The sequence below is a fragment of the Sebastes umbrosus genome, chromosome 14 (genome assembly GCF_015220745.1).
Source record: "Sebastes umbrosus isolate fSebUmb1 chromosome 14, fSebUmb1.pri, whole genome shotgun sequence".
In the NCBI taxonomy this organism is placed as follows: Eukaryota; Metazoa; Chordata; class Actinopteri; order Perciformes; family Sebastidae; genus Sebastes; species Sebastes umbrosus.
The window spans coordinates 14535051-14556177 of NC_051282.1; the positions used below are offsets into that span (position 1 = coordinate 14535051).

General features: G+C 39.8%; 1 protein-coding gene across 1 annotated transcript; it reads right to left on the reverse strand.

Moving 5' to 3' along the window:
* Window positions 1-20492, reverse strand: fus (FUS RNA binding protein). Its single transcript, XM_037792902.1, has 15 exons — window positions 20325-20492; window positions 19085-19109; window positions 18596-18774; window positions 18309-18495; window positions 17494-17717; window positions 16864-17077; window positions 11416-11450; window positions 6076-6117; window positions 5430-5539; window positions 4792-4921; window positions 4253-4351; window positions 3392-3584; window positions 3117-3214; window positions 1558-1708; window positions 1-296 (listed from the first exon to the last, which is right to left on the reverse strand). The coding sequence occupies exons 1-15, from the start codon at window positions 20335-20337 to the stop codon at window positions 221-223; spliced, it is 1776 nt and encodes a 591-aa protein (XP_037648830.1). The 5' UTR covers window positions 20338-20492; the 3' UTR covers window positions 1-220.
* Window positions 20493-21127: the final 635 nt, after the last annotated feature.

A 21127-nucleotide genomic window follows, 5' to 3' on the forward strand; every position in this document is an offset into this window, starting at 1 on the left:
CAATCAAAATGACTACATAATGAGAAGTTAAACAAAACAACTTGTCTAATGCCACTTTTAAGATGTAATGTGATCTTAAGATTGTTAATTCTAAATGAGGCCCCACTGAGCAGAAGAAGGGAGTATAACACAGAGAACAGGGATCGTCACATTTCTCTACACACTGAATGAAAAGAATGAAGTTAACAGGGTCATATAAAAGGTGAAGATGTGGCTGGGCTCAGTGTGGACGCACTGGTCTCTGTACTGCAAAGTTTAGTAGGGACTGGCCCCGCCGCTCCTGTCTGTGGTCACCCCTGGAAAAAATAACAAAACACTGATTACATCATCAGCAACCAATGAGCAACGATTACATGGTCAACAGGTGCATATGTGTGTGTGTGTGTGTGTGGTGTTTGAACAGTAAGGGTTTCACACAAACGATATGTTACTATACAGAACAAACATCCAGTCACATCCTCACAGCGTGGAAGGAGTATTCAAACCTTCATTAATGTGACAGAATCATCATGCAGAAATACTGTTGTGATAGATTTATTTAAAAATCAACACAGTGAAACACTTTCAGCTCTCTGGGTTTCTTTCTATTTTCTCTGTACTGGGCCGTTTTCTCCCCAATTGTTTCTCAGGATTCTACATAATTTAATCCAATAAAGAGTTACTGAAGAGCATTCAAACTGACAGCTTGTTAGCTCAGTCTTAAGGCCTGACACACCAAGCTGACGATCAGCTGCGGACAGTTTGGGGCCGTTGGTGAGCATCTGTCGGCCTAGTTTTTTTTGGTGTGTCCCCGCACCGTCGGCTCTAGTCTGCCTGTGTCGGAGGCTTTTTCGAGCCAATTCAGCATGTTGAATAGATGGCGGAGCTCGTCGGTGAGAGAAATCACTCTGATTGGCTGTTCAGCTTAAACGAATCAGTGCATGAGAAGAGAAACTGACGTGAGGAAAGCAAGCCAACGAGTAAAGTCAAGAGGACACACAGAAGGCTCTTCTCATTTTTCATCTTCATCACAACAACATGGCCATCTGGAATGAAGCTAAGTGGTGAGTGAGAGTGGTGTGAAAATAGTCGGCAAACGCCGCTTTGTTTCATGTACGTATCACAACAACGGGCTTGTACAGTATATCCGCCGTCCTCGGTCTTACAGTTCCTCTTTTTGAAGACGAATACAGACTACCGCCGGCTGCTGATGTGGAGAGTTACTTTCTCTCATACAGGCGCAGAACGTGCCAACTGGCCGTCGGCTGTAGTCTTTGCGGTGTGTTCGAGTGCAACTTGTCAGCTAAGACAAAGGCGACGTGTGGCGACGCAACAGTCGGCCCTCATCGCCGCTAATTCTTTGATGTCGGCTTGGTGTGTCTGGGGCTTTAATCAGAAAATGATGCAACCGGAATGAGGCCTAATTCAGAATATCCAAATGGAATATGCGGTTTACATGACCCATATCAAATTCACTATATCATAATAGAAATAATGGTGGAATATTAGTGTGCATTTATGATGTACCTTTGATGTTGAAAACACTTAATAAAAGTAATTTGTTTCAGAGTATCTGACCTTGCGTCCATCTTTCCGGGGCCATATCCTCCCGCGGTCGCCTCCGCGGTCGCCTCCTCTGCCCCCCTCTGAAGCCCCCCGCGGTCGCCACCTCGGCCCCTGAAGCCGCCCCGCTCAAACCCCCCTCTGCGCTCTCCTCCTCCGAAACCTCCTGACAACAGAACAAGTAGTTTGTTGACAATTTGCTGACAGAAAGCGTCACCTTTACTACAACAAAGTGAGAGGTCACACTACAGAGCCAGTCGTGTGACCCTGTGGGGTTAAGTGTGAGTGAGACAGTCATGTAAGGGATAATGTACAGCATTTACATTATCCCGCTTATTACACAGCTACTTACTTAAGAAATCAATAATTTCACACAAAAACGGTCCACCAGAGTCCGACATCAGAACTGCGTCCATAGCAACATAATAATAGTCTGTTATACATAGCAACGGTCTGTTATACATAGCAACTGCTATAAAGAAATAACAGACCGTAGAATGCCGTGATTTACCAATCACAATCAAGTATTCAATAAAGCTGTGTAATAAAAAGTTATAAAAGAAACAACAAAGTAAAATGACTCCTGTTTAACGGATTTACTCTTTATAGTTATCCAATTAGTAATCCAATCATTAATATCAGAGAAAGTGCAGTAAACTGCTTTGATACAGGGACTATTTCTCCTGTAGACAGTAGTTCCAATGAAAACTCTCAAAACCTGGACAAATGAAACCAAAAATATCTGCACAACTAGACAACGTCAGAAGTAAGTAAGTTTTATGTAATTTGGGTGAATTAACACTTCTGTAGTGGCCTTCTGTCGTAAAAATTAAAATCAAACTTCAATCAAAAGGGCCACTGACGCACCATGGGTATGTGGATTACGCAATAAAAAGAGTCCATTATCCATGCAAAATGTATGTGTTTCTGATGATTTATTTATCCAAATTAAAGCAAGCAAATGAAGCACAAAGAAAACACGGATGTCACTGCCTCTCTTGTTCTGAAAAAAAAACATAAGCCCACCCAGGTGCATGCTGGTCCTATATCTGCCTACATACCTATATAAGTGCGAGTTTCCACAGTTTTACCCAATTCATGAACAAAAGAAAACAAAATACTAATTACACAAAAAACTACATATACTAAACAAGAATATAGTTAAACTAAACAAATAACTAAAGAAAACATGATCAAAAATGAATTCTAAATAAAGTAAACATTGAGAATAATAAATCAAACAACTGATTATTATTAGTAAAACAACAACTAAATACTAACAAAAAATAAATACCTCCTACAACTTTAATAGACTAGAATTACCGCCTTGTGGTTGTATGCCTCCGCCAACCAGTTGCAGTTTACATCCATGTCTGTCCAAAATGTTTGAAATTGTCATAACTACCCGTAGTCAATGAGATATCGCGTTCACGAGAATGGGACGAACTGACGTAAGTACGGACAACCTGAAAATATAATGCCTCCGGTCATGGTGGCTGTTGCCGGCGCCGAGGCATAAAAACATATTGTCTTCCAGTTAACAACATTATTAATATCTAACTCCAATAACTCACCTCTCTCCATCGGGGACATCCCTCCGGCGTCCTCTGGTTTCGGGGCCTTGCACTGGTTACACTCATTACGCCACGAGAAGTTCAGGTTGCCACAATTGCTGAAGACAAATATATAACATTATATTTATATGTCTGTCATGTCAATAAAAGTTGAGATTTCATTGAGATCCTTGAACAAAAAGTCAACACTTTTAAAATCACTGTTTTGTAGTATCAAAGCTGTCTGTCTAGATCCTTCTAGAAGAGATAAATGGAATCACTAAATCCTGACTCACGGGTTTGAACACTTCCAGTCTCCGGCTCTCTGTTGTCCTCCTCCTCCTCCTCCTCCTCCAGCACCTCCTCCACCACCTCCTCCTCCCCCTCCTCCTCCTCCTGCTCCACCGCCCCCATTGCCTCCATTGCCTCCATTGCCTCCTTGGAAACCTCCACCTCGACCACCTCCAAATCCACCACGACCCATCGGCCCTATCAGAACCAAATCAGTCAGATCTTCTGTCAGTGTAACACTACGGTGATGCCTTCCCAGCAGTTGGCAGGTGTTTGTGTGAAATTAGTGAAGCTGCTTCTTTATCCTTCATACTTTTCAGCTGTCAACTTGTGACTGCAAACGTAGAAATATCACTAAGAGAAATGTTTTATCACGGACTGAGACTTGAAGCCAACATAGACGAGAAGTCCTTAAAGTGTTTAGAAAAATGGAAACTTGAACATCTACAGTTCTATGACAACTGGGCAAAGGGTTAAAAAAAGCAAAGGGAAAATTATGCATAAATACATAAATAAATACATACATTTAAAATAAACACAAAATAGATAAAAAAATAAAAAAATAAATACATACAAAATAAATTTAAATATTAATAGAAATAAATACATAAATAAATCAACAAATAGGTATTGGACGTTGCGGAAAAAGTCATTGTTATGAGATATAAAATACTGGTAAATAAAACCTTAAGCTGAACAAAAAATAGACACATTCATTATTCATCCTGCCCCAGATAAAATGTAATAACTTTTTTGACCTTGAATATAAAAAGCTAAATTTAAGATGTTTTAAGACTGGGACCCTGCTGCTGTCATAAAACGGCAACATTCAAAAAACAAATTTAAGTTTAAAAAAACGGGCTCACCTCCTCGTCCTCTGCCTCCCCTCATACCGCCTCGGCCTCCAAAGTCAGCTCTGCGGGTGGCAAAAGACACCTTGATAGGATTTCCATTGAAGTCTTTACCTACGGAGGAAAGACAGACACCAAAAGGTCATAAGGAGCCGAGGCAATAAAAAAAATAAACAATCAAATAAATAACATAAATGTGCTTTGAATCACAAAATGGCTTAAGAACAAGAACAGAATTTAACACAAGAAAAACAGAAACATGAGAGTAAATTCATGTCATTTGTAACAAATTCCAATCAGTTTCTAAGGTGGAGAAAAAAGTATAAAAACGTCCTAAACTAAACTTTTCAAACCACTCATGCAGCCCAGTCCATCCCAATGCTCAGTATGTTCCAAACTCTGAATATCTGAATATACATCCTCCATTACTTCCCTCAACTCCAACCTTGTTGAATATACTGTATAATGCTGTCTGTCTGACTTTTTGAAGCAGTCCGGGAGCGAACATTAATAGTTATGAGTGAGCCGAAGCTCGATGAAGACGACCAACTCACCATCAAACCAGTCGATGGCAGCCTTAGCCGAGGGGGGGTCGTCGAAGGACACTGTGGCCTCCCCCTTCAGCTTCCCTGTCTCTCTGTCTGTGTACAGGTTGATCATCGGCAGGCCTGTCTTCTTGTTGATCTGAGAGGATGAAGGACACAGGGACAATGCAGTGATTGAATATAGTCATATGAAAGCAATTTAGGGACAAAATATAAATTATCCAGTTGCAAAAAAAGTGTCAAATATTTGTGTCAGGAGGAACAGTCGTGAATTTAATTGTAGAAAAACTGAATTTGTTCTTCAGAAGTTGAAATTTGACATCACGTTTTGACATTGAATTTGCTCAGTTTCAAGACACAACCCTTTTCCTGGATGTATTCATTCTCAAAGTTTATGTGAATTTAAGTTTTTACACGTATAAATCGGTGGCGAGTGTGTGCGAAAACGAGGTAGCAGCGGCGCAGAAGAGAGTTAGTTTAGCTTTCAGTAAATGTACAGTGGAAGTTGCAGTTAGTGCAAAAATAAATGCTGTAGCTCCTCAAGACCAACAGAGGCTGTCAATCACGTTCAGTCTTGTGTGTGTCGCCTCACTGTTTTGAATCGATGCTCGCTCGCGTCTACATAGTGGCGGTGATTGGTGAGCTACCTTAATGATCCCAATCTGCTTAAAAAAGTCTGCCACTGATTCAACAGTGTAGTCGTCTCCCAGGCCTTGTACGAAGATGGTGTTATTATCAGAGTTATCCTGGTCTGGCACTGTTGGAAGATAACAGGAGATGTTAAGAAAGCAGAAAGAGGCTAACAGGACGGTGAACGTCTCACCCCTTTAAATCTTCACATATCATTCAGTCTCTGACCTACAATAACTGACTGATTAAAGCAGCATTAACTGATGTTTATTGTGTAACAAGCAGAAAACATCTGAAATATCATCATCTTAGCAAACAATCACCTTCTGTATCTACACATCCAGCCGACTTTAGCAGCAGACTTTAAGACCTTTAAGTATCACTATTATGTTTATAAGTAACCTTTTAAAGTACATTTGAGTGCATCTGTACACACGTGTGTATTTTTCCTTTTTTTTCCTTTTAAATCTATTTTCTCATGCATGAATGGATGTTTATGTATCTTACATATCTCACACTATAAATTAAGCATCTTTCAATAAAACAGATCTTGACAAAAAAACAAAAAAACAAATCCCTTTTAGACAGCTGCAGGAGTTTAAGTCATATGAATGGCTTTAAAATGTAGACAAAGTGTCAGGTCTTAAACAATACAAAACTTACTGAAGCCGGGTCCTCCATGTCCATGGCCCGGGTCTCTTGGTCCTTAAGAGGGCAAAAAAAAACAAAAATGAATTGTGGAAAAGAACAAGTGATGAACCACATAAACACATTCTTTATGTTCTCTCGTTGTTCCCACCACAACAGTTCCAGTATCGGGCTTCTAGCCACTCGGTATGTGGAGATATGATCTAAGGAGCTCACCCTGTCAGCCTGCATATTTGTCATCAGCAAAACGCATATTTTACCATCCTTTCTTTCAACGGTGCCCTTATTTCACACCTTCTTTCAGGATTACCACACAGCACTTGTACTCAGAGGACAATAAGTAGCTGATCTTGAAGTCCCACAAACCAGATTGCACACATTGAGATACTGCCTTCAAGTTGATTTTGTGCATCAGAAGAACCACCATACTTCTCACAGTATTACCATTTCATTGGTTTGGTTGTGTGTTGATCCAACAAGTAAACACAGCCATGTGTAAATCTCTGACACGTCATGCAGAGCCACACAGGTTGGGCTCTGGGATTTGATATTTATAACATAAAGCAATGCATTTGTGTCGATGCATTTCTTGACACACTATAAATCATTTCCTTTCGCAACAGACAGTACCAACTCTTGGAACCACGTCCAACACATTGCAACACAATCCCTTTTTTGAGTATGTAAACCTTCACCTGACACGGTAATCCATGTCATTCAATCATTCATTCCTTTGTCTACTTTAGTTTCCACACAACTAATCAAAGGATTCTCAGGAATTGCCCCGACATAAATCTTGAAAGTAAGAAGAACACCATGTTGGTCATTCTGAGACCAATTTCAAAGCGTTTTGTTATTTAGTACATCTCTTTACCCATTCATAAAACCAACTTCAAATGTAGAAGTTTTCAGAGGTTAACTGAAACACCTTAAGAAGTTCATCGGTGGTATAACTCCTGTCACCTTTCAGAGGATGGACTGACGTCTGCGTCATTGGCAGTTTGATTTAGTAGAACTTCTGGATCTAAAACAAACTTTGCATTGTGATAAGAAGCCAGAGCCAAACCCTCTTCTACCAGCACAACTTTTGAACCTCTTCAAATCTGGCAAGAATTGACTGTGAAACCAGGAAACTGATGACAGATGATTGTTACTTTGATGAATGTCACTCAGTAAACTACCCACGCTGCACTATTCTTGGCATGATGGATGGATGACTCATTACTGTTTACAAAAAAAGAATTCCTTCTAAAAGACACACCTTTTCCATGGTAATGCTGTGTCACCATGACTGATTTGTACAGGTATCAAAAGTAAAGCTCCAGATTTCAAGTCTCAATCTCACTTGGGACGAGGGATTGATAAATTAATTTCATGAACAACAACTGTACATTAAATATACAGTACGACTATTTAAGAGATACAGAAATTGATGCTTTCTAATGACTTTGTATTGATTTTTAAAGAATTGTAGAGGACAATTAACAATCTATCCATTCATTACGTGTTCATTACAATGGCATCTACCCATAAGTTGAACAAATACTTTACACTGCAACTACAATCTCAAAAAGTGTTGCTATGAAGTATTTTTATCTAACTGTCTGTCTGTTTGTCCTTAGAGTTTCCCCACAACCGTTCATCTGATCGACTTCACACTTGGCAGGTGTATTGCTGAGGACCCATGAAAACGCAGTATCGAGTGTGAAGTTGTTAGGATGAGCGCCACAGGCCAAGCAATCGGCCGAACGGGCACAGCACTAACTCTTACAAGCAACATGTCTTTATTTCTGTTTCGTTGTAGCTTTTTATTACTGATGTTTTGTGAGATCATGTTATTTTGAAAGGTAAGATCAGCTGACGTAATAAGAGGCTCTCTGGGGGGTCCTAAAGGCCTCCCCCTGACCGACGAAAAGACCGTGGTTACGACCACGCATAGTGGCGTAACTTGTTCATAATTACGTGGATTACATAAGCATTGATTTTCCGGGTTCTCCGACTTCCTCCAACATTCCAAAGACATGCTGACATGGTTAGGTAACTGTTGACTCTAAATAGATCAACAATAGGTGTGAATGTGAGCGTGAACGGTTGTCTGTCTCTATGTGTCAGCCCTGTGATAGTCTGGCGACCTGTCCATGGTGTACCCCGCCTTCACCCAATGTCAGCTGGGATCAGCTCCAGCCCCCCGCAACCTTGAATAGGATAAGCGGTTACAGATAATAGATGGAAGGACATACAAATTGATTTCGTGGAATATATATGAAATACAGTGCACTTATTTTTCATAGCTACGAACAGTGTATGAGAACAGCCTGCCCTGGTGCAGAGGAAAGCATCCTACCAGGAGGCAGCACCAGCTGGTCTAGGAACTGCTCTGCTCAGAGCAGAGAGTGGTCGTCCCTCCGGTCTACACTCCCCACTTCAGGACACCAGAAGGTGCAGAACTACACCAAGCAATAAACTATGCCAGCTTCTACACTCAGGTAAACTCCTCTCTGTAGCCACAAGTCCAACAAAGAGAGACTCAGAGAAATCTTCTTTCCTCAGACCATCAGGACTGTGACCTCTGAACTCTGTATGTCCTCCATCCTCGTCCAGCACATTGACCTCTGTGAATCCTGTGGTACAGTTTGCCTTACAACTGTGACATACTGTGTGTACTGATCACATTTGTATTCACTGAGAAAACTGCTCAGCCCACCTACACACCAAGTTAACATACAAACATTTAATACTTAAATTAAATGTTATTGTATAGTTGGATTTGTATGGTTTATATTTCTTTTTTTTCTTCTCATTCTTATTCGCTACACATACTGTTTGTGTATGTAACAAATACAACCTTTGAATCAACATTGCTGGTGCAGTTTATAATTGCAACGGCACAGATTTTGTTTCCAACACTGGACCCTGCTGCACTTTAACTACAATAATTATTACCATTATTGATTACTATAGTATATTACTTGGATATTCTAAGTAGAACATACAAAACACACTGCCTTTTGCAAACGGCATTGTACTTTTGATAGTGAAACACTTCATGTTATCACCATGAACATAACTATTGTACTGTAGATGTAACTCTGACAACACTAGAGCACCTGCATCAACTTTGCTGCTTTATAATAAAATACAAACACACAAACACAAACTTTCCAGCAGTAAACCTATAACACACAATCATACTAATGTGTGATTAAGAACCTGTAGATGTGGTTTATACAATAGAGGGAGTCGTGATCGAAGCTTTATTACCGACTGGTCTATTTGTCCATTTGGATTGCCACATTATTGAGAAACAGTCCTTCCATTTACAGCACCTTGTATACCATATCAAGTTACTCGTACTTGCGAACGGTCCACAGTTGTGCAATGAAACCAGTTTTTAACCATTCAACTCTCATCTCTGGAAAGTAGAACTGAAATCTCCCTTCTACAAGTTTTGCAGTCACGCTGGTATGAGGCAAAGTTTCCATAAATGTTATTTCATGTGTGACAAACAACCTGCATCATGTTTGCAAAATCTGAATCATGAAGTAAAACCTGTTTATACTTTTCGTATCACGTTTCTTTTGTTGATTTTGATACACTACCCCATCAAATCCCGCAGGTTTAATGACTCAGAGAAGACCAGATACGTTGTAAACACCCGTCAATCAGATTCAAACACCAGCAATATTCCAAGATGCAACATGGAGTAGCAGAAGAACTACATGTAAAGCCATAATGTACCATTTAACTCCCTCTGCTGGACACTTCCAATCACTGAGTATGAGTTCACTTAACAGTACCTGAGATTATAAACCACACATGAGCACACTGGGGGTTCTTACCTGTGAGGCCGTGCTATGGGAAACATTATGCATCACACTCTACCTTGTGTAGCATATTCTAAAGTTGAAATAACATGAAAGTCTTAATAATAAGTTTAACCTCCCCTGTCATATTCATGTTTTTCCAACAGTTGGAAATATGCCGCACATTAGGGTTGGGCGATATGTTACAATTTTCCAACCGGCCACCGTCAGCCAGACAACCGTGGATACTATTCGCGCAGGTGTGTGTGTGCGTGTGCGTCACGCACAGAGGTCAGGGGAGTCTCGCTGACATCCGCGGTCTTTAATGTGAAATCTAATTTTACTGAAACATTACAGCCTAATGGCCCTAATCTTCTTCAATCAAACAAAATAAATCACCTTGAGATCTTTGCTAAACAATAAGCTGCACAGCTGTTCGACACTATTTGAAAAACAGTCAGATGGCGTCAGATTAAGGACGCCTCCACCTGCAGCCTCCAGACGAACAAGCAGCTGGGGATAACATGCTGTAACTATGCTATTAAATTGGGCAATGGTGGCCTAAAGGTTAGAGAAGCGAGCTTGTGACCGGTTCAATCCTCTCGGACCGGTAGGATAAATTTGGGTGGGGAAAGTGCCCCTCCCTCATTACCACCACTGAGGTGCCCTTGAGCAAGGCCCTTAACCCTAACTGCTCCAGTGGAGCTGCTCAGTGGCCAGCACATCAGACTGTGGTTGTACTGGGCAGCTTCCAGGTGTGAATGTGCAATTACACATTCACACCAGGGCGTTCGTGAAAAAGAGAGCATTGCTCTCAGTGAATCTCCCCTGAAAAAATAAAGGTAAAAAAAAAAATTAAAAAGAAATGTTCAGGGTGCACAACTGCACATACAGTTTTTGGTCTAGTTCTCTCAGTTCTGCTTTTCAGAACCAATCGATCAGACAGAAACTCATGGCCCAATCCCAATGTCCACACTCTGATGCCGAGTGTCCATATAGGGATTTTCTTTGGCAGGAAGGCGTTGGCGGGCCTTTAGGGAGCACTTTTTGGATGAAGCGCCTTTCTGGAAAGTTCAGAGATTGTCAACTAGAAGCACTCAAAGCGCTCTGATAAAGATGCTAAATACAGCTGTTTTATATCTATGTGGTACAGTGCTTGTGCTCTCGACAGCCGCATGCACTCTCTCCTCATTGGGAACAATTACAAAAAAATGGCATATGGACACTCAGTCTTACAGGTTCATATTCACGGGTTAAATTCTCGAGGAGCCAGACCATTAAATTAGCAAAATAAAATTACAAAAATTGTTAAAAAAAACAACAACCAATAGCTGATATATTCGTCCAATCGCCCAACCCTACTAAACATAATCACGTTTTTCTCTGCATAATCGGTGCAGTATTAAAAATTTTACATCTCCAAGTACTTTGATTACTTCAAAAACCACACACCCGCTTCATGCTTTAAGTGTACTGATCTCCCCTCCTTTTAGCTTTGACTCCTCAAACTCAACAAACCTTTTTACTCAAGTGTTTTTTTTTTGTCACTTACCACCAAACTTATTGAATCCTCCACGATCGCCCATTCTGATGATGAGGAAGAGAGAAACGACACGCATTGAAGGCTGGTGCTGACAGCGATTTCTCTCAATGGGTTGTGGGTAACCTTCACTGTCACAGTCTCTCACTTAAACCCACCCCTCTTCAGTTGGCACTTGTCCTACTGGACCCCTATTTAATCTTGTTCAGAGTCTCTTGAATATACCTCGAGGACAAGAGGCCAGTTTAAAGACCTTGTCATTTAACGTTCACAAGCAGCTGAAATTTGCCATTTTTTTACCCTGAAGTTCTATCAAGTCTTTAAGTGACTTGCGTGCACCCATTTTATTTCATCATATAACTTGGTTTTGTGTCAATTAACCAACCCAAACATTAACACCTTTGATCCCTGATGGGTGTTGGGTATTTTTTAGGTCTCAGACAACCTTTACTCTTGCAGCAAATCCCAAAACAAGTGTTCTTTGAGTATTTTCTCATGATCTCCCAAATTATTTGTTTTTTCAATCACTTTCCTCTAACTACAAGAAGACTATTAACTTGTCTGTAGACTTCCCCCTTTTCACAATTTCCCTAATGATGGCTTAAGAGCAGAAAGCCAGCCTGGAGAGAAGGTAAAAGCCTAGGAGAAGATTCAAAGATTGATTAAAGCAGAGCATGACACAGTGGGGGGGCTGGTTGGGAAGGTGGTGGTAACAAGTGAGAAAGGCAGGTGATGGTAATGTTTAGTGTGTGGGCAGAGTGAAGGCCACACTTTACTTGCCATTTGCAAGTTGCTGCAGACCGAACGCCTTATTGGCTTAATGGCCAACTTTAAATGCATAGGGTAAAAATCTAAATTATCAAATAATTCGTTGTGTTTTGGGCAAATTTGTCTCTCTTATGCTGTGTTCACACCAAACGTGAAGCGAATTTTCACCTTGCGTTACTTGCGTGAGTTTGACCATGGGATCTTTTGTGTTTATTCACGTTGAGGAAGGGCTTCCCTCCATGTAGATACCAACAACGTTTCTTTCCATCATTAATCTGGTTTACTACAGCGGAGCAAACCCAAAATACATTTTGCTGTGATTTAATTGCAATAAATGGATTAAATGGATGCCGCAATAACTAAATCATGATACCGATTTGTAAAAAGTCTGAATTCATGCTTTTAAAATGCTTTTTTTTTTAATGGAATTCGGATTGATCAGTGCTGGGCTATGATAATATTGTAGCAGTTCCATCAACAATCAAAATAACGGCAGCGATGTTATTGTTTATAAACATACATTTATACTACAGTATATATATATATATATATATATACACTATATATAGAGCTATTGGTGCCCACAGACGGCAACAATATCCTTTTCCTCAATTTCCGATTCAACAACGTCGAAGACGCTCAACAATGATAGGCTTTCGCGACACAGCTTGAACCGAGTTTCTCACACGAGTGGAACAATTTCATTAATTATTTAGTACACTAAATTATTTGCGTTGCCCGGCACGTCTTTGCATTGACTTTGTACGTAATCGCGCCGCACAAAAAAATGTGCTTTGCGTTTGGTGTGAACATACCGTTAGAGGTATTGCTCTGCCTTTAGTTTACATTTAGATACTTAATAGTTTGTGCCTTTTATAAACAGTACAGACACTTCATTATACCAAGATGTCACATCTAGTGTGAAATAACGGAGGTGTGGTAAGACACAAACACCAGTCGCTTTTTTAACTCACACCTACATGTTCCTCCATTCTCAAATCTTGAACCGAGATCACTCAAAAACCATTTAAACTCTTCAATACATAAAGATGGAAATATCTAATCATTTAACAATGCTTTTGTTGAACAACACAGGAGGATATCAGCTGATTAGTGCTCAGTGCCATCTGCCTACTTAAAGGAAACTGTGATGACGCATTGGGGATTGACTTCCACATATTGTAATGGCGGGAAAGGAGATACACTGTAGTCCATGATGGGTGAGAGAACATATAATGAAATGGCAGACTAATTTGTCTGTGAGTTCATCACCAACATCATGAGGTTACAAGGAAGTACATGAAATATTGTGCAACCAACCTCTATAACAAAAACATCAACTTACCAGTTTCTGCTTCATAGCTTCACTATTGTTGTAAAATCGTTGTGATTTGTCTCTGTTCTAGCTTGTATAGTTTATATATGTTTGACCAAACCCATAATTTTGATTTTTATAACATTTATAGCGTTCTCACTGAGCAGCCTGTTTACTAAACTGATTATAATTTGGGCTTTCAATCGATTCAAATATTTAATCACGATAAATCACACATTTTTTATCTGTTCAAAATGTACCTTAGAGGGAGATTTGTCAAGTATTTGATACTCTTATCAACATAGGAGTGGACAAATATGCTTGCTTTATGCAAATGCATGTAAATATGTATTAATGGAAATCAATCAACAACACAAAACAATGACAAATATTGTCCAGAAACCCTCACAGGTACTGTATTTAGCATAAAAAATATGCTCAAATCATAACATGGCAAACTGCAGCCCAACAGACAACAACAGCTGTCAGTGTGTCAGTGTGCTGACTTGACTATGACTTTCCCCAAACTGCATGTGATTATCATATCCTTCGTGACAAGTATAAAGCGGTTGGTACGTTTGTTTTTTTTAGTTTCATATGTTACCAGTATCTTTACTCTAGCTTTAAAACTGAGCCCGCTACAACCTCTTTATATAAATTAGTGTCGTTAAAATTAATTTGCGTTAATGCGTTAACTCTGATAGCCCTAATTATAACAAATGACAAACTGCTTCTCTAATTGGACAGTAGCTCAAGTGTTGCATTTCTGAGCTACACACAAACCACCACAAATTTATGGTTGTGTCTTGAAGGTATCCCATAAGTTGGGAAACTCTCGAAGGAGGGTTAAGGTTAGGCATTGACCTCGAAAGGTTAAGGTTAGGTTAGGTCGTTGGGCAGCGAGAATTTTTGCAAGTTTTTGCCAGATTTCACAATTTGTGGTTTACCTTCAAGACACGACCCAAATTCATTATCAACCTGTGTTCGACGCTACATGTTTAGTTTTCCTTTTTTTGTGTTTAACAGAACTTCCTCTTAGTAGAAAAGTGCAGATTTTAAAGATAAGTTCAGTTTAGTGTCGCAGCATTGCTGTTGTTTATAACTTGGCTTTCATGCAATGCTGAGTTTGAATGTGATCATACCATCATTTCTGTAATAATAATGGAAAGTTTGGGACCAGAAATGTTGTCCTTTTAAAGTATTTAAGTTGAGAGCACCATTATTGTCGTTTGGATCATCCTACTGGTAGTGGAGAGTCTGCTGTACACAAGGTTGTTTCTGTTACAGTCATGTAAAAAAGGCAACAAAACCACTATCAAGATGAAGATGTTATAGCTGTAGGGAACTTGAGCAACAGCACCAAGCACCATATATACGGCCAAATCACCATGAAAAACCAGCATATGGTAACATGTTGCATTTCAGTTGAAATAGGGTTTGTTTGTTAGCTGCTGTTGTCTCTTCTTGTAAAACTTTCACAATGAGACACTGATCTGGTTGTGCAGATGTTTGCTATTAAAAGCTTTATATTTGTGCTGTTGATATTTACAAATGTAATTTAAAAGGAGTTGTAGTTTATCGTCTGTTTATTGTTAAATTTGAGCTTTTCCTTCATTCCTTCCCACATTTTCGCTTTCTGCTGTATGTAAAGTATCACTGAAACAAGGGCCTTTTCTCAAATGAGTGACGGTGAGGGAGGGGTCATGTTTCATAACAAAACTGTCATTTGTAAGATTTCAAACAATTTTTAAGTTTGCATGTATCTCTGTTTCTGTTAGCCATGGCCAGCCAGACCCAACGCAGTGATTTATTTTTGTTCATGTTGCAGCATTTTCATTCAAGGATCCATCATTAATGCTTCATATGAGTCATAAGCATGTTCATTGTAACGTCACACAAGTGCCCTCTTGTTTTTGGTGGTAATAATCATAATGTTTTCTGACCAGCATTCAGCCACAAGGACCTTATATCCAAACCCCTGTATGATATGATGTCACCCAGTTTATAAGCTCAACTCGCCATTTCAAACATTACCTTCATGTTTTGTTTTTGTTTTTTAAGTTATTTTTTGGGGGCATTTTTTTAAGCATTTTATTGACAGGACAGTGGATAGAGTCTTGGAAAGGGGGGAGAGAGAGAGTGGATGCGGAAAGGGCCACAGGCCGGATTCGAACCCGGGCCACCGCGGTCAGGACTGAGGCCTGTTACATGGGCGCCCACTCTACCAACTGAGCTAACCAGGCGCCCTACCTTCATGTTTTGAAAATGTACAGTTTCGTTTTGTGAGCTCTGGGCATTTTATGTTTTCTGATCAAACACATCAGAGATGTAAACGTCCAGATGTTTTTCTCAGGTTTAATGTGTGTTGCATCCAGTAGGCTGGGCAATACGTTCTGTGGTATCATCATCATGATGATATGATTATATTGTGCTGTTGTTTTACAAAGTTCTGTTGTTTAAATGAACCATAAATTTAAAGCAAATCGTAATTATAAAACCCAATTAAGTTACTGAAGATTCTGCTTCACACACATGAAGAGTTTTTTTCTGATTAAATGCATAACATGGGGGAGAACAGTTTGTTGCATGAAACATCAATTACTTTTTTCTTTACACTGTACATATTATATAAGAAAACGATTCTTATTAATATTGTGGTATTGGTTTCTACCATAACTCCCCACCACAGCATCCAAGCAATGATGACGTCGTGTCAGGTGAGCGGATCGATACCATACCACCAAAACTAAGTCCTGTTTTGAGTTTTAAAAAACAATATTAGCAACAAAAACTGATCTGTCTCACGTTGGATCACGTTCTGGACACATGAACCCTCTTCTCAGTGCATGCACTCTGCTTCTCTGCTGCTTTTTTATTTGCATGCATGCAGCGATTTCTGATTAAGTAATTAACAGAGTAAAAAGTATGGGATCAATATTAGTGATTCTTGCCCTGGTATTATTTGGTAATGGATCAAAACCAATTTTGTGTTATTGCCCAGAGTTGCAGCACAGGACTCAGACTGTCTCTGTCCTCAGTTTAACTCGGGGAGGTGCTGTGAAACACAGATGAACGTTTAATATGTATGTGTTCACCTAAGAAAGGTGCATGCGGCTCTGACAACAAACCAGGATTTGTGCAGTCGTCACCGCAGACTGTGAATGTAGCAGTTGCTTTGTGGCAATTTAGGAATCCCTGAGATGTAGCTACAAATGTGGATCAGTGCTCAATCTCCTATTTCATTTCCCTCTACACAGTTCCACATGTAACTGCAGGTGAGGAAACATTTACATGCATCACTGTACTCACATTCAGTGTGCCAGGAGACCTAAGACAGGACTGACAACATGGACACTGGATGATTTTGAAACACTCACCCCATGCCTCCTCTTCCTCTTGGTCCGCCTCGGCCACCTCGGTCAAAACCACGATCATATCCACCACCACCGCGACCCCCAAATCCGCCCCCACGGCCCCTGCCACCGCGGCCATCCTGACCTCCGTAACCTCCATCGGGGTCGCCGTAACTTCCTCCTCCTCCTCCTCCTCCTCCTCCTCCTCCGCTCAACGGTGGGCTTTCGTCTCCATATTCTAAGAGAGAGTTTTGACAATCAGACCTCAACAGATTTACCCATTTGAGAGCGCTTCACACACTCTGAATGCAAACACTGTATTATGCAACTGTGTAATAGCATTGTGTTTTTGATTTATTTGTTTCCAAGTCACTCTAGAAAACGTTGTGGCTATGGAACACCGTAGACACAGTGTATGAGGACGTTAATGGAATTTGAGGCGCACAAAGTGCTGAAAACCCCATAGATCTCACTGTAAACCGTTTTCTTTGGGAACTACTCTAAGTCCCTATGACAGCTGTTAGAGGAGGTCTGAGGATTATCCATCAGTATGTCATGTACAACGTTGTCCCCTGTTGAATTCATGTTAACTTAATTTCACTCGGAAAAATAAACAAAACATATTAAAAAGGATCACATAAACCCCTCCCTTACCTCCACCTTGACCATACTGGCTCTGCTGGCTGTAGCTCTGTGGAGGGGGGGAGCTGTAACTCGGAGGCTGGTTATAATGACCTCCCCCGTGTTGGGATGGCTGTTGGTGGCCCCCGCTGGCCCCATAGCCACCAGTCGGACCTCCACTGCTGCCGTAACCGCCTCCACTCTGTCCACCGCTCGGTGGCTGGTTGTAGCCAGAAGCCTGCGAGTTACCTTCGTAGCTGTTGAAGGTTGGGAGAAGAGGAGCATTAAAGAGCTAGAAAACACCTCCACCAAGGCTACACATCTGTGGCACCAAAGCTTGCTGGAAGAGGAACCTAAACCAAACTTTTCTTGAATCACCTTCATGGTGATTTTTTTTAGCTCTATTGACACATTTTTCCTTCAGTTCCACAGAGATATCAGACTGTTGTGCACATGGAAAACTCACATGCCAGAAAGGACGTTTCAGTACTATGACAACCGATGACCGTGAGATGGTGTCGTAGCTGTGACACAATTTTATATTTAACAGGGTTTTAATATGGTGAGCTCTGTTACAGTACAGTATACAATTAGTGCAAGAGTGTAAAAGTGCAAGGAGTGATGGAAAATGAATAAATAAATATTGAGTGGAGAAAAATATTATTTTATTCAGTCACTGCCCAGTTACCCTACAGTCTAAACCACCTGCTCCTTTTCAATCATCCTTTTCTCCATTACAGTTAGGTAATTTTGGGACAACTAGACTGATACTTGTAAAAGTATATAGCCTGCCATGTGTACAATGATGCAAATATAAAGTGCAGAAGCAGAAGCTGGTGGCGTCTTACCCTGCGGAGGATGAAGGAGGAGGCTGCTGCTGGTTGTACCCAGAGAAGGATGACTGCTGGTTGTAGCTCATGTTGGAGGGCTGGTTGCTGTTGTTGTAACCTCCGGGGCTATAGGACTGATTATAACCACCACCACTGCCACCACCACCACCACCACCACCCTGGTTAGATGGTGGAGAACCGTATCCTACAGGGAGAAGAGAGGAGACGGGGGTTAAAGTGAGCTACACCACAATGTGTGACTGGCAAACTGTGTAGTATGTGACAGTTAGTGAGACTTCCTCTACCTGACTGGGATTGACCACCATAGCTACCATATCCTCCTCCCTGGCCGTAGGAGCTGGGGCTGCTCTCAGAGCTCTGGTTGTAGCCTCCGTAGCTCTGCTGGCTGTAGCTCTGGCCAGAAGACTGACCATAGCCCTGGTTAGCACCACCACCTCCACCTCCTCCACCATAGGACCCATAGCTGCCACAGGTTAAAACAACAAAACGCTAACACACCAATACATCGCTTAAAAAATGTTATGCTTCGATAGTAAGCACTTTTCCATAACTTTCCAAAACAAATTTCATAAAATGATTTGTTAATTTCATGGTTTCTCATACTTTTCTTGCCTTAAAGAAAATTTAGGACCTGATTCTCATGTCCCCAAAAATGATATACATTTCTAGTCTAGGTGTTTATATGAGAATGAAGGGAGCTATTGATGTGTTATATAGAGGGTATGATGTATTTAAGTGAGGTGAGTGATGCATTTTGACTGAGTATTACTTACCCCTGGCCAGGTGTTTGGGAATAATCTATGGAGTAAACAAAATGGAGTATTAACATCAAAGAAAGATTTTAACAGTACAGAACTTGTAGGGCTGATCCAAATGCTACAAAGCATTCATTAATGAAAACTAATTTAATCAGTGGGATGCTGATTTCTGTTAGGCAAATATGGGCTGTAATCTAACCCAACAGAAATGATATGACATATTATTTAAATAATACCATCGTCTTCTAACATACAAATACAATGGAATGAGACATTAACCAGCACTGTAATAAAGTTATAGCTGAAGCTATAATTTGTATAATTGTTACACAAGCAGCTTTTCTTTCTTTTTTTTCCAATATTATATTAATTGTTTTTTTGTTCATTTTGAAACAACAGAACAAACATTCACAAACGTCCCCAATAATAACATTCTCAGTACAAAGAAACTTAACAAATCTAATATTAATATCAAATAAGCCAGTATAAAAAAAAGAAAAAACGTATTATATACAAAAAATAGATAAATAAGTAAAAAATAATATATACAAGTAAAAAAAAAAAATAATGAAAAACATTAAAATAAAATAAAATCTACAAAAAACTTTTAAAACATGCTATTTTGTTGTGTTTGTTTCGTTAATAAGAAAAAGACAAAAGTAAACTAACATGTAACCAGTGTTGGAATGGAACTAAGAACAATGAATGAATGAGTAATTTATCATCATGTCTGGTTATTTACATAACCCATCCCTCAGGGGATTATTCAGACACATTAACTAACAACAAATCAAAAGTAAAACTAATGTGAAAACTAACATGTTCAACAGAAATGGTCTCTGTGTTGAACAAAACAATATTATAAATATAGTAAGCATTTTCAGTCCAAAATGGCGGCAGCGGCTGTTGTCAAAAAAACACAGGAGTTTCGTCTCCAAACTAGCACAACACAACAAGCGACCCTGCTAGCTGACAGGAAGGTAGCCGCTAAGCTAAATGCTAACTGAATATACCGGTAACGTTAGCTAACTGAGCTTTACGGTAACCGATGCTATGAGGCCCTTCTATATTTTAACTGAGTAATATATATAAATAAAAACACCTTTAAGCAGTAACAGATTAGCAGCTAATAGCCAACACTGACCACTAACTGTCGTCTTGTCACCTAGCTACCGTTACTAGGTAACGTTACATCTTAACCTTCACTGATAAAACATCTGATCGTTCTTCAAGCACCAAACGGATGTTTTCATACCGTTAGACGCCATTCAGACGAACGAGAAACAGCCTTTAACCTTCAATAAAGCCAATCAGACAGTGTTTGTTGTTAGCTGAACCGAGGAGGAGGAGGAGGGTGACCGAGATGAAGATGGATGAACCAGAAACACCGGTGTCCCTTCAACAGTCCAGAGCTGCAGTTCCTCCTGCGGCCGCAGGGGGGCGCTGCAGGAGTGGGTCTTCTTCTTCTTCTTCTTTTTCTTCGTCTTTGGTGCTTATTGCTACCTACTGGACTGGAGTGTGGAGCAGTAGAGTGGCAGGAAAAATACAAAATAAATAAATAAAATAAATCATAATTATAATTATAATTATAATAACAATAATAATAATAATAATAATAATAATAATAAATAAACAGATGATCAAGTAAATAGTAGAATTTACTTGCTTGTAGAATTGTTATTTTTATTCTAAATACTTGTTATATGTTGCATATTTTGTGTTATATATTATATGAATGTAATAAGCTGTATTCCATGGTGTTAAAAATTTAAATAAGATTTTGTGAAAAACAGAAAGCCTTATTAAGTAGAAAGTCAGAATTTTCTGAGGAAAATGTATGAGTTGACAGGTGCTTAGGGCAGGGCTTCACAATAATAAGAATAATAATAGTAATAATATTAATAATACATTATTCATATAGCAACTTTCATACATGAATATGTGATTGTATTGTGTATTCTGTATTCTCAACAGAAAAAAAATATAGGAAAACATTTATGAAAAAAGATCTGTAAATGTGAAAATAAATGGTTCCAGCCACATAAATAAAAATGATAA